General features: G+C 49.7%; 1 protein-coding gene across 1 annotated transcript in view; it reads left to right on the top strand.

The window, feature by feature from the left end:
- The window catches only part of Rasgef1c (RasGEF domain family member 1C), a 70,746-nt gene that overhangs the window by 38,607 nt on the left and 14,657 nt on the right, over positions 1-17,482 (top strand). Inside the window, exons 2-6 of the mRNA XM_005350163.3 lie at positions 10,432-10,614; positions 10,763-10,885; positions 11,837-11,974; positions 13,865-14,065; positions 14,603-14,677. Of these exons, the coding sequence (XP_005350220.1) occupies positions 10,438-10,614; positions 10,763-10,885; positions 11,837-11,974; positions 13,865-14,065; positions 14,603-14,677 (714 nt within the window). The 5' untranslated portion in view covers positions 10,432-10,437. The remainder of the gene's footprint in view (positions 1-10,431; positions 10,615-10,762; positions 10,886-11,836; positions 11,975-13,864; positions 14,066-14,602; positions 14,678-17,482) is intronic.

Genomic DNA, 17,482 nt, shown 5'->3' with positions numbered 1-17,482 from the left:
ACTGGGGACAGAAGCCCTGGAGAGCTTGGCCTAGGTTGTCAACGATATTAGTTTCACAGTCACCAGATGCTGATGAGGGTCTCACCCTTTCCACTCTGCTGAGGATGTCCAGGTCACCCACAGACGTTTTCAGTGTCCCCTCAAGTCCTGGAGACAGACCACTGTAATCTTAGGAGCAGAGGATGCAGGGAAGCCCCTCCCTCTGGCTATTTCAGCCACATGTCCAAGATCTAGTCCACAGCTCAGCCCTGCGAGGCTCCCAGCTGTGCTGAGTCCTCCCCCACCCCCACTCCCCACCAAGACTCTCTGGTGACCTTGCTGGCAGCTTCTCTGGCTACTGTGAGAGAAGCAGAAGCAAGACCATAACCTTGAAACTGAACTATGCGTACTTCTTCCTGGAGCCTCCATCCAGATGAGGCAGTCCGTTCTTGCAATTGCCCTTGGTCTTCAAAGTGCAGTCAAATGCTATATAACATTTTGGCTAGTAATAGATTACACATGCGACAGACGATTATCACCCCATGATGTCATAGTGCAATACGTTGTTTGCATATTCATGGTGGTGCCGGTGGCAAAATTACTATGCTGCCACCCCATGTAGAAAGCATAGCATGTACGATTATGCATGCATAACCTTTGATTAGTCACTTTTCACATTTCTGTGACAGAAGCAGCTGAAGGGACACTGGACCTGTTTTGACTCACTCTTCCAAAGGCTGAGGTCCATCGTGATTGAGAAGGCAGAGTGGTTCCCATCCGAGCAGAGAGGGTATAGGGGCTCATGATGGCACCCTCTGAGGTCAACAGGTTTGGGTCTCTGTACCTACAGCCTTGATGCCGTCAGCACCCAGGCATGCTCTCGTACAGTCTCCGCTCTGAGACAGTCCATGTTCCTCGAATCTCCAGACTCCTGGAGGTGCCTTCCAGCTCAGGCCTCTCTTTAAAGCATCATGTACGGTTCACTCAGAGTGCAGGGGATCCGACCCTGCTACACATGACCTGATTTCACGAGCTTTCTTTCTGGAGCTTTGATTCACTACTCTGCCATTAGACATTGCCTGTGAAATTGGCACCCCATGAATTATACCAAGCTTTGCTGCCAGCTCGGGGCTCTGCCTGATCGCGGCTGCAGTAGCTTGCAAATGCCTGCACAGTCGAACCAGGGAAAATATTTCTCTTGTTTGAGTAAGGAACCCCAGAGGTTACATTTTTCCCAGACACTCTTTCCAAAGGGAAGTCTTTCAAATGTGTTCATATTTGTACAGCCTGAGGTATTCTGTGGGAAAGGTCTCACCAGTAAAACACCTTTACTGACGTCACAGGTACAAACTGTACAGTGTCTCTTTGACAATTATTTCTCTTTGACCTACCTGTCTGCAGGTCTAAGTGCACTCTTTTCTTGGCCAACCTGCACATTTTCCCACATCTCTTTGCAGTATCATTTGCAAACTGATCTCTGCATATCTAGCTAAAAGCAGCAAGTAGTAGCCATGCTGCAGCCAGAGGGTGATACTGTCTTGAAATCTCTTCAACCAAACCATTTAATCCATTATGTTCGAATTCAGTTTCACCCATGTTTTCCAGACACTGACAGAATGTAGCCAAGTTCTTTGCCCTAATAGAACAGAAATGGCCTTTGTTTCTATTCCTGATAGAGTAGTTATTCCTGTCTGAGCCCTCATGGGCATCGTCTTTGCCGTCTGCATTTCTCTCAGCATTTTGCTCTAAACATCTATCCAAAGGACCCATTGAGCTCCCTGGGACTTCTCTACCCCACATCTCCAAGCTCTTCCACATTCCTCTCCTAACCCACGTTCAAAAGCCTATGGACCACATAGTCAGGCCCATCACAGCCACAGCTCCACTCCTTGGCTCCAGGTTTCTGTATTACTCACTTTTCCGGTTGCCATGACAGAATGCCTGGCAGAAACAACATAAGGGAAGAAAGATTTGTCTTGACTCAGAGCATCAGGGTATTTTAGTCTCTCGTGGCATGACAGTGTGGCTCCTGGCCATGGTGACAGGAGCTTGTGACCTTACATGGTGACCAGAACAGGGACTTGAGAATTCAGATTGGAGCCAGTGGGGGACCCACAACCTTCTGAGTCTACCCTTCATATTCTAGTACACTTTCCCAGCTAAGTTCCACATCCCAAAGGTTTGACAGTCTCCCAAAATAGCAGTGCTGGCTGAGAGCCAACTTCTCAAACACTAAGCCTGGATAGGACATTTTAAATTTAAACCACAATGCCTGTTAATGACAATGAACTTGATAATGATAATGCTTAATATCTTTTTTTATTGGTTTGCTTAACTTTGTAATAAAATGCCCAGACAGGATCAACCTCAGAGAGAAAGGGCTTATTTTGAACCTGAGTTCAAGGTGCAGCCCATTGAGGCGGACAAATCAAGGCAGCAGAGCTTGCATCTACCCAAGGGTTACACTGCATCCACAGTCAGCAGAGAGCAAAGAATGCATGCTGCTGCTCCCTTCCCTCTCCCCATTTATATGGTCCAGTATCGCACTCAGGACACAGCTGACACCCACAGTGGGAAGACCTCCCTACCTCAATTGATGTAATCCAGATAACCCCCCGACAGGTGAGTTTAGAGGCCCCTCTCCTAGGTGGTTCAAAAATTCATCAAATTGACAAGCCATGGCTGGAGAGACAGCTCAGTGGTTAAGAGCACTGGCTGCTCTTCCAGAGGTCCTGAGTTCAATTCCCAGAAACCACATGGTGGCTCACAACCATCTGTAATGAGATCTGGTGCCTTCCTCTGGCATTCGGGCATACACGGAGGCAGAATGTTGTATACATTATAAATAAATAAATAAAAATTGACAAGCCAGCCATTACCCTTGGTAATACATATACCATGTCACATGGCACAACTTTTTACATGTGTTTATCACTTCTCTTGATTGAATCACTTTCTCTTTTCTTTGAGTTAATCTCATATTTTTTGTTCCCCATAGTCCTAGGAACAATGACATATGTAGATATATAGTACACGCACACACACACACACACACACACACACACACACACACATACACACACACACACCCCTGGTTCATAACAGGCTGCACCAACTGGTCTAGATTTATATAAGCACGTACCAGTGTTCACATAATGATGAAACCACCTAATGATGCGTTTCTCAGTCATTAATAAACTCATTTCCCAAATCTCCAACAATTAAGCAATATGTTGCTGCATATTGCTTAGTGATAGATATATAGGAAAAATGATAAATGAAAGCAAGGAAGCTCTTAGCACAAAAGTCAAGATGCTTATCCACCAAAGGTCAGGGTGGATAGTGGAACTGAGGGAGGGAAGGGCATGATAAATTTTAGTACCAGCAATGCTCATTTTCTTAGCTTAGGAAGTAGGTAGCGTGTATTCATTTTATAATAATGATAGTAATAATAACAGTTGTTAGTTAAATTCTGATTATGCTTATAGAGTCTTTTTTAATTTTTACTAATGAAGGGGAAATATCAAAATGACACCTCTCCATGGCCTTCTCTAAACAGGACTCAGGAGTTCTAACTGTGTGATCTGGGTCACCAGCTCAGCAGGGAGAGGATTCAATACTTTCATTAACCAAGACTCATTCACCCTCACCCTGCTTCCCAACATGGGTGCCAACTGGTGCAAAAATGATTTCTGAGAGCAAAGAAGCATGGTGGGGTGGGGTGAGGTGGCGGTACTGGGTTTGGGGTAGGGGGTGAGGGGCTGGACTCGGTGCTTAAAGGCACTCACTATTCTTGCAGAGGACCTGGGTGTTTGTGATGGCTCACAACTGTTTGAAAACCCAATTCTGGGGGATCTGACACACTCCCTGACTTCCATGGGCACCAAGCACCTACATAGTGTATATACATACATGCGGGTAAACACTTGGACATATAAATTAATAATAATAATAGCAACAACAAAAGTAGCACAGTGATTGGAGCCAAGCATGGTGGCACATGCCTTTAGTCTCAGCTCTTAGGAAGCAGAGGCAGACGGATCTCTGTGAGTTCAAGTTCAGTCTGGTCTACATATCGAGTTCAAGGACAGCCAGAGCTACATAGACACCCTGTCTCAAACCAAAACTTAAAAGCATGGTGATTGGGAAGCAGGAACAACAGCCCTTTGCTGTGGCTGGGGGATCAGTTTAGTGGGACAGCCCTTTAAAGGGCTAGCATCCTTTGACCCAGTGCCTCTCCTCCAAATAAAGTTTAGGAAATAACACCCTCAACATGGCTGAGGGTGGATAGTGGAACAGGGGAGAAGCCCTGTTTAGAGAGCTCTGTTTTTCAGCTCCCAATCGTGTTGGGTCTTGGTGCTCACCATTCACAACAGATTTTCCTGCAAGTGCCCCGAGCTCTCCAAAACCACTGCTTCTGAGAGTGTGGAAACAGCAGGCTCGGTCAGCAGGAGCAGGAGGCCATCTCAAGCCCCAGATAAGTCAGCCCAGTTCTCCTGTCTCAGCCGGTCCTGTCGCCAGCCTCCTGGATGAAGCCAGGTGAATTCTCAACCTTGAAAATCCTCAGGCTCAGCAGGGGCCACAGAATCCTTCAAGCTGCAGCGAACAGGCAGGAGTTCTTCAGGTGGAATGAGATATAAACACCCCCAGTTTTTGCCAAGGAAGAAGAGGGGGACCTTAGAGTTTGTAGGGGGCGGACAAGATCAGAAGAGCTGGAAATGAGACGGCCTGGTCAAAGCCCATATTCTATCGTGCAGTGACTTCTCCCAGTCACCCACAATGTTGCTATGCAAGTAGGGCTGAGCACTGGAGTCTCTCCCGTGGCTGCACCAGCAGGCCATGCTCAGGGTTTTCTTCCATCCTGGAAGACTAGGCTCTATCGGGGGGTCCTCATACTAGGGTGCTTCTTCCTCAGCTCCCAGACTCTGAGTCCTGTTGAATATTTAAGCTATGTCTGTCATCAGTTCAACTCAATATTAATCAAGTCCTACATCACAGGATCAAGGACAGGAGCTTGGTCCCAAATTGGGAGCCCAGGGACCCAGGGAAGTCCGCTAGTCTCCTCCTGGTGACCCTGTCTACTCACACACCACTAGGGCCTAGGTTTGCTACTGCGAAGAGAGACCGTCTAATAAAAGAACATCATCCTCTAAGGATTAGTGACCAGGAGTGACACAGAATCTGTTCCTTACTGAAACCTCTGGAGGTCAGAACCCGTCTGAACTAGGTGGAACAAGTTCTTCATCCAGACCCTTGGAAACAGCCCTGTGTTCAGTGCCTCAGCCTCTGAGGACACAGGTTGTTCCTTGTTCCTGAAGTAGCAGCCTAGCAAAATAGCAGCCTTGCCAATGCCCTGGGTTGGCAGAGACCCTGCACATCTGCCTCTAGATACCTGCCCACAGGCTGGTTCCAAGCCCTGAGAGAAAGCTGGAGACTCAAGCCTCTTCCCAGAGCTTCCAAAAATCCTGAGAAGAAAGAAGTACTACTGAATGGAACAGTTCTATGGAAATAGAAAAGACGATCAGAATGTCATGAGCAGCTGTATGCCAACAAATCGAATAACCTAGATGAAGCAGATGGAAATTCCTAGAACCACGGATGTTACAACGTCTGAAGTACAAAGAAATGAATGTTTGAAAAAGCCCTGAGACTAGTTAGGAGAATGGATTAGTGATCAAAAGCTACCAACAGAGAAAAGCCCCAAACTTGGTGGGGTTCACTGTTAAATACATAAAGAAGAACTAATATCAACCCTTTCAAACTTTTCCCAGTAACTGAGGGAAAGAATAGCTCGTTCTATAGGAAAAGGATTAGGTCTGGTGTAGGGATCCCACAACAAAAGAAAATTTGAGGGCAATATTTCCTCAGGGACAGTGATGCCGAAGCCTCAACAGGAACAAAACAGTCAAACCAAACATAGCAGCACATGAAAGGGCCGCACAGCAGGACTGGGCGGCGGGAGCTATTGATGGAAAGCAAGGATGGCTCATCTGAGAGCTGACGGAGCAGACGTTTCTGGAAACACTCGTGCAAGCACAGTCAGCTCCGTGCAGAGCAAGAACCGGCAAAGTTAACAACTGCTCAGGACAAAAAGGAGACCACCTTAACACAGTGAGTAAAGTCCACACGAGGGCAGAGGACTGGAGCTTTTCTGCCAGTGTGAAGAATAAGGGGACCCTTGCTGGTACAAGCCACAGCATGGACTTAGCAACGTAAGCCTTGGCTTGGCCACTTCAGCTATGAGCCAGGTTACAGCCGAAGCACACACCTTTCTTTCCAGCACCCCTCCCTTGTGATATTTTCTTGGAATGCACTGCCAATGATTTTATTGGTGTCAAAGGACAATGGGACATGAAGCATTTGCCACATGGAATCCAATCTTGGAACAATTCAAGAGCACCAACATCATGTACCTCTTACCCCTTCGCCCCAGCAGTGTTCAAAGGGTTGCTCCAACATGCCCACCAGCACTGATTATTGTACAAGTCTCATCTGTTTCGTGGTCTTGGATAGTTAGTGTTGACTGTCAAAAGGCTCCAGGCTCACTTATAAGGGATTATCTTGATTAGGTTAGCCTCCAGTCGTGCCTGTGAGGGATGATTGTTATTATTATTATTATTATTATTATTATTATTATTATTATTATTATTATTTTGGTTTTTCAAGACAGGGTTTCTCTGTGGCTTTGGAGCCTGTCCTGGAACTAGCTCTGTAGACCAGACTGGTCTCGAACCTACAGAGATCTGCCTGCCTCTGCCTCCCGAGTGCTGGGATTAAAGGCCTGCACCACCATCGCCCGGCTAGAGGGATTATTTTAATTAGTCTAAGATGGGAAGACTTACCCCAAAAGTGACTGGCGCCATTGCTGGGCTCTGGTTCTGTGCTGCAAAGAAAGGAGAAATCTAGGTTGAGCACCAGCCTTGATTCCTCTCTCCTTTGTCACTGTGGCTGCAATGTGACCAGATAGCTCCAGCTCCTGCCACCACGAACTGTGAGACAGAATAAACCCTTTCTCCCAGGATATTTCATCACAGCAATGATCCGAGTGACTTATACATGGTCTTACTTGGTTTGGATCTTGATGACCTGTGCACCAAAGCCTGGTCCCCAGGATGGTGCTATTGAATGGTGGTAGACCTTCAAGAGGTGTAAGACGGTGAGAGCTCTTCAGGTCACTGGGGTCACTGGGGTCACGTGCCTGAAGGGGACTGTGGTAGCTGAACTCTTTCTCTTCATCCCTTTCATTTCCCAGCTATGAGGCGAGTGTTTTTTTTTTTCTTCCTGTACTAAGTACCCTATCATGGTGTCTCCACTGGCCCAAAGCAGTCAGACACTGACCAGAAATGAAGCTTCAAAACAGTAAACTGAAATAAGCCGTCTGTCTTGATACGTTGACTAATTCAGGCATTTGTTCCTGGACCATGAAGCCTGATGATGCATCATAGAATGGAGGCGTCCTAAGCCGGGCGGTGGTGGTGCATGCCTTTAATCCCAGCACTCGGGAGGCAGAGGCAGGCGGATCTCGGTGAGTTCGAGACCAGCCTGGTAGGCAGAGCTAGTTCCAGGACAGGCTCCAAAGCCACAGAGAAACCCTGTCTCGAAAAACCAAACAAATAAAATAAAATAAATAAAAAATAAAAATAAAAGAATGGAGGCGTCCTAGAACCACATTGTACCTGTATCCCAGTTCACACACTCAGCCTCATGCCACCAAAAATGCCGAGAGAGAAACTCAAAGTTATTGCAAGAGAGACAGAGAGAGGGCACAGCTGTGGAAACCAAAAGAGAGCATTGCAGTCCTTGAAACTGTTCTTCCAGGAGGTTGTGCGTCAGAGAGGTACATGCTCTCAACTGCCGACCCATCTGCCCAGTCTAGCTTTCTCTTCGTGTAACTGGTTTCGGCCCTTAGCTTCATGTCCTCCGTGCTTCTCCATGCTGTAACATATCGGAATTTTCTCCCCTTTTAAGGCAGAGCAATATTTCATCATATATATCTAGCACATTTTCTTTATCCATCCATCCACTGATGATCATTTAAGCTGTTCCATCACTGGCTTTAAGGAATTACTCTTGGACATATAACAGTGAATAAGATGGTTTTAAAAATTAAAATAAAGTGTTTTAAGCGAGAAATTAAGCAAACCCTGGCCTGCCACAGAAAGATTTCTGAGATGCATTGCTAATGAAAAGTACCCAGAACTGGTCAGCGTGGGTGATAAGCAATTTTGTGTGTGTGTGTGTGTGTGTGATATACGCTTATATTGTCTCTGTGTAAACAAGCTATAGGAAAATAGAGAAGAAACTAATCAAAAAGTCACCCATACTTGCAGGAAAGGATGCATGGGCAGGGCTTGGGGTCTCCGTGTGCTTCTTGGAAGGAGGTGTGTTTCACACATGGATGTGTGATGTCCCCGTTACCCTGTTCTCTCCCTCATCCCCTACTCTGTCACCCAGGACACAGTCACCTGGCCCCTGCCACATAGGCACACCTCCAAATCATCCCAGCCTTCACCTACATTGGTCCCTTGCCAGGCACGTTTTTCCACAGGGTCATTCCTACCCTCAGGCCCCAGTGCAATGACTTCCCCAGACCCCTTCTTGTAGCTTGTCCTCTCTCAGGTCACCCCTGTGGAACACTCCTTTAGCCCCCAGTGTGAACTTGGGGATCCAGCCACCCATTCTCATGGACCCAGCATCAAATGTCTGATGCTAAGCCAGGTATTCTGAGAGCTTCCCTGATTGTCTCATGAAGCATCTCTCTGTGGTTCCTTCCACCATGTGACAGACTGCTACCCTGTCCCACGGAGAGTCATTGTCACCTCCATGCGGTCACTGGCCCATCTTGGAGAAAATTGAACTGGGATCCAGGACAGGCTGCAGGGTGAAGAGGTGACAGACATCACACAGGAGAGAAAGGACCGTCTAAGCTCCCACACTTTGACCCGTGGAGTTAGAACCAGGTGCTGAGCCCCAGGTGTGAGACAAGGTTGGCGTCTGCTGTCTCTAGAGATGGCCACCCTCTCTACTGAGAACTTCAGGGAACCCCAACCCCCATGAATCTTCACCTGCAGAGGGCATTTGTGAAATTTTCAGTTTCAGGACTGAACATTGAGTGCTTTTAGCTTGTTAGGGAGGTGTAAATTAAGCTGTGATTGTCACCAAGTTCAGGGCTGTTCATCTACATGTCCATCCACATGGAGTGACCAAGCCCCCCCTCCCTTACCCCCTTTCTCTGTGTAATAGCACTGGCTATCCAGGAACTCCTTTGTAGACCAGGCTGACCTTGAACTCATAGAGATCCTCCTGCCTCTGCCTGCAGAGTGCTGGAATTAAAGGCGCGCGCCACCGCTCCTGGTGACCAAGCCTCGTTCCAGCACTCCCCACATCACAGACTGTGGCTAGCTCTCTGAAGGGTTCCTCTCACCCCTGAGTGTGCCCTGACCTCCTGTCTCTCTGTCTCTACTCTCAGGTCAGAAAAAGCAGGAAAAGGCCAGAGTCTTTCAGGGGGCATACTAAGTCTTGGGAACTTCCTCAGGGCGATCCTATAAGATTCTGTGTTTGAGAAAGTGGGGTGACCTAACCGTCTAGGCTGGAACTGGTCCAACACCCTCTACAGCATGGCTCAGGCTGCTGTAGCTCCAGCACTGTTCTTGGAAGGTGTTTGCTTTCAGACAGACCTGGTAGTACAGGTCTGTGATCTCAGGTGCTCAGCAGGCTAAGGCAAGGGGATCATAAGTTCAAGGCCTGCCTGGACTAGAGAGTGCATACAAAGCCAGCTCGGGCAACTTAGAAGACCCTGTCTCCAAATGAAAAGTAGCAAAGGGGGATGATAGCTCAGTGATAGAGCCCTCAGTAGTACGCGCAAGGGTTCACTCCCAGCTCTTTCCCCCCAAGAAGAGTGTGCCTGCTTTCCCAGATCCTCACAGTGACGGGATGAACTCAACGACATCGAGCTCACAGTCCCAGTCAGTAGGACCCCAGGGGAACAATAGCTTCCAAATGTCAAGGAAGGTCTGGGATTGTTCCTGAACCCCTATCCTGGATCAGGATCCTACCTGAGCCAGACTTGGTGGCCAGTAGCTTTGGTGACTACTGGGGACTTGGAAAAACAACTTTTCGTGTGCATGGTGGCTCACCCCCATAATGCCAACACGAAATGAGTCTGAAGCAGCAGGGGGGTTGCTGAGAGCTACAGCCAGCCTGAACTATAAAAATGAGAAAGAAGCAGCTTTTGTGGAGGGGTTTTCCAAGAAGAGAGGTTCTGGAGAAACAGACAGTAAGGAAGAGACGGTTCCTGGGGGAGGGACCGAGGGGCTGTAGGAAGATTGCGAATGTATGCTGGGTTGTGAAGTAAGGAACAGTGGCAGCGTCACATGATGTGGACAGTGAGAGACACCCAGAGAGTCAGTGGGCTCCAGCTTAGGTTACCCCAACTGTTTCTCACCATTGCAGGCAGGCATGCCCCGGACACTGAGTGCCTCCGACATGGTCACCCCGGGCAGCCTCAGCCCACCTCCCACAGAATCCACAGAAGGCGAGCAGGCTGGACAGCCCCTCCTAGATGGAGCTCCATCGTCAGCCTCTCTGGACACCCTGATTCAGCACCTGGTGCCTACAGCCGATTACTACCCCGAGGTAGGCGAGCCGCCTTGGGGGAGAAGTGGCGGGGGAGAGCAGGGGGCAGCTGGTGGGACCGGGAATGGCCTGTGCTGGGGGAATTGGGGCAGGCTGGCGACCGACACACTCTCTGTGCCCTGATGAGCCTGTGTATTATCCTTACCAGAAAGCCTACATCTTCACCTTCCTGCTGAGCTCGCGTCTCTTCATCGAGCCCCGGGAGCTCCTGGCTCGGGTGTGCCACCTGTGCATAGAGCAGGAACAGCTGGACAAGCCAGTGCTGGACAAGGTGAGGGGCTGGGCAGGCCAGGGAGCTCCTGAGTGCATCCGTATCCCGGGGCGTGACCTCACAGGGTCAGCCTCTCTGGGAGGAAGTGGTTGTTCTGCCCTCTGGAAAAGGAGCCTATTAAGTTACCCGAGGTCCAGGACCTGCAAGGATAGTCACCTTTACACCTGTGCCATTTCCCAAAGTCTGGTGAGATCTTCTTAAAGCTAGTGATGTGTCCCCAGAGCCTAGTTTATGAGGCCCTTAACCCCTGTGGCCTGGGATGGCCCCATGCCTCTGCTGGGCTCCTATTTCTGTAGGAGAAGGATGGCTTCTCCATGCCATGGCTCCTCAGACTCTTTCTCTCTCCCTGACCTGGTCCTGTGAATTATGATTTTCTGCACCTGTGTTGGTCTGGCTTTTGGGTAGTGTGGCAGAAACTCAACTTAAACTGACCCAAGAAAAGGGACTTGGCTGACGCATGTAACTGCCTTCTCTTTGAGGGGCCCAAATCACAGAACTAGGACATGGTAGTACTCACTTGGATGCTCTGTCCTGATTTCACCTGGGACTAAGGGCTCACTAGTGCTGGCAGATTCTCGTGCATGGCGACAGGTGACTTCCTTTGCCAAGGAGACCTTCTAACCTTCCAATCTCCTGGAAAGACCTTTAAAGGTAAAAGGTTGAGATTTCATTGGTCTGCCTTAGGTCATATGCTCATCTGTGCGCCGGTCATTATACACGATAAATTAGAACGCAAGGATCTGATTGGCCAGAACTCATATAGTTCCATCTCTGAGCTGGGCCTGAGCCTCTGGTAAAAGAGAGGGCGCCCCATGAAAAAACTAAGATACCTTAACTCCCAGAAAGGGAGAGGCCAGGGATGCTTCAGATAGGCAGAGCATGCTCAGTGCAGACCTGACAGCTCCTCACTGCACCCTGCCAAGTGGCCCCTGCCTCTGCTCTGCCTTGCAGGCCCGAGTCCGGAAGTTTGGTGCCAAATTGCTCCAGTTGTTGGCCGAGTGGACTGAAACCTTCCCACGGGACTTTGAAGAGGAGTCCACCATAGGACACCTGACAGACGTGGTGGGCCGCATCGCCCCGTGTGACGAGGTGGGTCAGCCAGGGTGGACGTCACTTCCCCTTCCTGTGTCTTTCTATCCAGGTCCTGAGCCTGTTTTAGTCTCCCCTGGGCTCTTCTCTCCTCACACTGCATAGAACAGCCCCTCAATGGGCCCTCTGGAGCCCATGGAGGAACCAGGCCCTACATAGCTGAGAGGGAATCCCAGACCCTGTTTAGGCCCAGTATCTCTACCTCTCCCTTCCATCCTGGCAATGGCGTTAGGTGGTGAGTAGGACCCACCAATGGACTCAGATGGACTGGATGCCCGGCAGTGACTCTCTGACCCACTAAACCACCTGCAAAGTCCCATATCCAGGGACCTGTGCCACAGAGGCCCCCTCCCGCTGCCCCGCTCCCATGCAGGGTCAAACTGGCATCAGTGCTTGTGGCCAAGGACCTGTCATTTGGGGGCATTAGAGCTCTACAGATGAACCCTAAGAGCACCTGAGAAAGCAGGCTCCCCCAACTGCCTATTGTTGATCTGCCAGCTCCCGGGATGACTCCTTGGCTCATGAGGCGTGGAGTCATCTCTATGTGTGACATTTGCCACAGGCTAACACACTCGGGTCTATTCTGGGTTCCCTGGCCAAAACTCTTCGGATATGTGGATGTCTCAATAAACCCAGCTAGGCCGATGGTATCTCTGTTTAGAAGTAGTGTCTCTGGGGCTGATGTGATTCAGGAGGGGTGATTAAGAGCAGAAGGACTAAGGTCAGTTCATCTACACCAAGCAGCTCACAACTTACCTGTAACTCAAGCTCCAGGGCAGCTGAAACCCTATCCAGGACTTTGAGAACAACTCCACTGAAGTGTACACACCCACACACAAGCAAACACGCACGCACCTATTTTTTTATTTTAAAAATATTTTTTAAGTAAATATGATCTCTGAAGGAGATACAATGGATTTCCCCTTGTGGGTAAAAGAAGATGCCCCTGCAGGAACCTCTTGTTCAGCCCCCAGTCCAGAGCATAATCCAAAGCGGCCATTGTCCTGAGCTCCACGTGGAGCAGGTTTGTCCCTGCCCTCTTCATGGAATACGTGCTGCGTGCCCAGAACTGGGCTGGGCTCTTGTGACAGAGATGGCACGTCCTGTCCCATCCAGCATCATTCTAGCTGGGGTCCTATAAGAGAAGTCACTCTGAAGAAGGTAGCACTGCTAGGGGCTGAGGCAGGCGCATAAGACTGGTTGGGAAGGCCTTTCTGAGTTGGGCATGCTCAAGGAGCAGGATGGTTCCCACTGAGTCAGTAAGAGGTGAATGCTCCAGGCAGGGCCTGTCCCATGCCTTCCCTTCCTTCTCTCCCTCCTTCCCTGGGTTGCCTTCCCCACTCTGCCTGTAGCCACATTAGCCAGAGATGTTCTACCCAAAGTATTTCCTCAGCTTCCACCTGTAACCCTGCAGCCTTCTCCCAACTGGCATTCACTTTGGCCCCAACTACCACAAGTCCAACGAAGGGTCTTTTTGTCAGGTCCCAGGTCACAGCGTGTTTGCTGGTACCTGGCCTTGTCCGCAGAGTCATGCACACGCACATGCACATGGACACACACACAGACACACACATGCATGCATCCACACACAAGCACACACATGCATGCACACACACACGTACACGTGTACACACACACAAGCACACACGTACATGCCCACGTGCCTACACACACACAAGCACACACATGCATGCACACATGCAAGCACACACACCTGTACACACATGCGCACGTACATGTGTACACACACACACACACAAGCACATGTGCATGCCCACACACATGCATGCATACACACGCTCACACACTCGTCCTAGAGCCTGCAGCTGTGGTTGAGTTTGGGGTGTGGGTATTCAAGCCTGAGCACCTTCTCCCCTCGCCCCACCCTAGACCTATGGGAACAGGATGCATCAGCTCCTGCAGACTCTGCACCAGAAATTGGCATCACTTGGCCAGGGGCCAGAAGGCCTGGTAGGGGCGGACAAGCCCATCTCGTACAGGACCAAGCCACCAGCCTCCATCCACAGGGAGCTCCTAGGTGTCTGCAGTGACCCCTACACGCTGGCCCAGCAACTGACCCATGTGGAGCTGGTGAGTGGGACCCAGGGAAGGGAGCAATTGCAAACAGCCAATGCTGCTCCTAGCTTGTCTTTCCTGATCTCAGGCGAGCCCCAGGGATCTAGGCCCAGAGACCAGGGGCATCTGCAGAGGACCCTGGAATAGTCCCTCGGCATTCTGGGGGTGGCACAGGAGGTCTAGAAGTGCCAACATCATAGTCTAAGCTGAGGACAGAGGAATTGGGTTCAAACTCTGTCATGATGTCATTCACTGTGTGCTCTTCTCAGGCCAAAGGAATTTCCCATTGGGGCCCTACATGCCTGGGGGTGGGGGGCAGGGGAGGCTGCCCTTTCCAGAGCAACAGCTAAACCCTCCTTCGTGCCCAGAAAAGGGAATGAGCTGACCTTGCCCCAAACACACGGGTTTCTGTGTAGGTGCAGAGGCCAAAGGGCCCCCGAGAGAAGCAATGAAGGGAAGTGGGCACATTCCTGCCGCATTTGCTGCCTCCCCGGAGTGGTACCCCCTCCCCACACCTTCCCTCTCTTCTGACTCTTCTCCCTTCCCGTGCAGGAGCGACTAAGACACATTGGACCCGAGGAGTTTGTCCAGGCTTTTGTGAACAAGGACCCCTTGGAGGGCACAAAGGTAAAAGGTTCTTGGAAGAGCCTCGGCAACATTGGCCTCCACCTAGTGGTGACCATGCCAGGGCGTGGGGAGTGAGAGGGTGTAGTGTGTGTGTGGGGGTGTTTGATATGGATGGATCTCACCGGCATCAACTAGGGGAGCCTTGATGATGCTCAGAACCGAATGGAGGGCCCCTGGCCACCCTTCCCAGGGCTTTCCAGCTCAGATGGCAACAGCACCGAGTCCTAGGGAGCCCATGAGATTTCCTGGGTGAACCCTATCAGATCACTCATTCAGCCAGGGTGGAGGCGTGTTCGTTAAACTTGCTATCACCTTGAGTATAGCTCCTACACTGGGTAGAGATCAGATACAGGGTGCATCTTGCATTACGACCTACTCCCTGTGCATTTCGGCGGGTGCCGGTGCCCTCCAGCGGCCACTGACGGAAGTGCCGGCTGGTGCCCCGTGCTTGAAAAAAGTGGCCGCCTTGAGAAGATTGGGCACGTTGAGCCACGTCAGGATTTAGAGCTAGTTCTTAGCTCCTAGAGGCCCAGCCACCGGAGTAGGGCGTCCAACCAAAAGGCTAGATCCAGCCAGAACTGGAAGCATCCTCTAGTCGAGGCCCCACCTAACAAAAGGAGTGCAAATTAAATGCTATAGTGTGTGACTGCGTCTTTTGCCCTCTGAGAGAGGCAAGGAGCATAAGCTAGACATACTGTGCCTCTGGGAGGAAAACAGGGCACTGTTGGTAAAGATCACATGACTTTACAAGGCTGGAGCAACGATGTCAACTTTATAAACGTGTGTCCTCAGGCTGGGGGCTGGAGATCAAGGGCAAGAGCCCTTTCTTCTGCTTCAGGAAGCCCTAGGTTCCATCCCTGAGCCAACCTCCTGGGGGGAGGGGCCTTCACGGGTATGCAGTTGAGAATTTGCAATCTTTGAAACTCGTGTGAGATATTTGTCCATATTCTTATTAGATATCGCAAGTGCTGATTTTTAAACGCTCATTGTAACACGAGATCCAAAAATATATCATCAAGCTTTCCATATACCGTGACACTCACTGGACTGTCAGGCACCTCGATATGTGATTATGCTTACGTCAGCCACTTTGACTGTGCGATTATGCATACATCGGCCCCTTGAGAACACCCGGAGACGCTCTGTGAAGCGGATCTCCCTACTGCTGGGGGGAAGAAAAGCTGTGAAAACCCAGAGGCTGTCACGCTCCCAGAGGTGGACAAGGGTTTTGTCAGTTCCAAGTTTCTCTTGAAAGCTTGAACTTCATCATTGGCTGCAAATGCTGTGAACTGTTCTCTTGGAGGTGACAAGCTTCTCATCCATTACCAAAGCAAGGTCAGCCAAACGCTGCTCTGACTAACGAGAGTTTCTCTGTCGTTCAAGTCAAAATAGTATTCAGTGAAAACCGGCTTGAGGCCGATCAGGTGCTCCCCATTAAGACAACAGTAATTTTTTTGAATATCAATTTTGTAACTGACAGTACTAAATAGAACTTTGTTTTAGGTGTTAGGCATTGAACCTAGAGCCTTGTGCATGCTAGGCAAGTATTCTACCCCTGAGCCACCAAGTAGATGCTGGGAGCCTCTAGCAGGTGCTCTTAACCACTGAGCCATCCCTCCAGCCCCTGAAACAGTATTTGTTTTGTTTTTGTGGCAGCCATAAAATAGAAACCCCTCAGGTATAAGAGGGACAGGAATGGTAGACAGGCCTTCCTCTGTCACTTTAGGTCTCTGAAATGCTAGGATCCTTACTTACTGTGGGTCACACACACACACACACACACACACACACACACACACACCGCTACAATGTCAAGCAGTGGTGTTGAGGGAAGAGAACCTTCTTTTCCTGAGTTTAGAAGGAGTGCCTTTAGCAGGTCATACCTGAGTGTGTTAGGTCATTTCCTCAGGTCTCGGAAAGGAGCCTTGCTTCTTAGTTTGTCAAGAGGTCCATCCTGTGTGGTTGTTCGGTTCTGTTGGATTCTTTCTTCGGCTCTATTACTCTGCACAGACTACAGGCATTAGAGGAAGTCTCGGATTCACTGATATGCGTTGGCATCACGTTCAGGAAAAGCATCTAACACCTCCTCTTGGAGGACTTTGTCCAAGAGTGAGCCCAGTCTGAATTGCCCGCTCCTCTCCATGTGCCCTCTGTCTCTGTGTAGCTTATGATTCTGAGCAGTCTGTAATCTGTGTCAGATGAGTCTGATACTGAGCCTGCCTGAATCTGTCCCTAACAAAGGACTTTGCTCTCCTTTATTAAGGCACCTCATGAGGGAGGACTGATGGGCACTTTACAGAAATCTCTAACAGAGTCTCACAAGGGATGAGCCTACCCATCCCAACTGACGCAGACAGCAAACGGTTCTGCAAACAGACTGTCTCCATGCTGTCTTGAGCACTTGTGGCAGATACGTTATTGCAGAGTCTCTTTTGTCCTGTCTGCTGTTTCCAGCCAGTGGTTGTCATAGCACACATGCAAACACACATGCATTGCTCCGGGCCTGGAAGAATACATAATTGAAGATTAAAGCTCAGCTATGGATTAGCTGCAAAAGCTGATTCTGTGGAGAACCCAAGGCAAGTGCGGATGTTTTTACGTCGTTCTCTTAGAGGCAGGTTGAACCAACGGGCTGAGTACACAGCAGGACATCGGACACTCTTATGTGACCTCAAGGTATATCAAAATCTTGGCTGTAAGGTCCAGCAAAGTTCCTGTCTCTGAGATGTCAGAAATATTTCCATAATGATGCATAGCCTCAGAATTCACATGTTGCGTCTCCCCTAAACTGTGAAGTGGTTGCTT

This window comes from Microtus ochrogaster, chromosome 7 (genome assembly GCF_000317375.1).
Source record: "Microtus ochrogaster isolate Prairie Vole_2 chromosome 7, MicOch1.0, whole genome shotgun sequence".
Classification (NCBI taxonomy): Eukaryota; Metazoa; Chordata; class Mammalia; order Rodentia; family Cricetidae; genus Microtus; species Microtus ochrogaster.
This window is presented reverse-complemented; position numbering and strand designations above follow the sequence as displayed.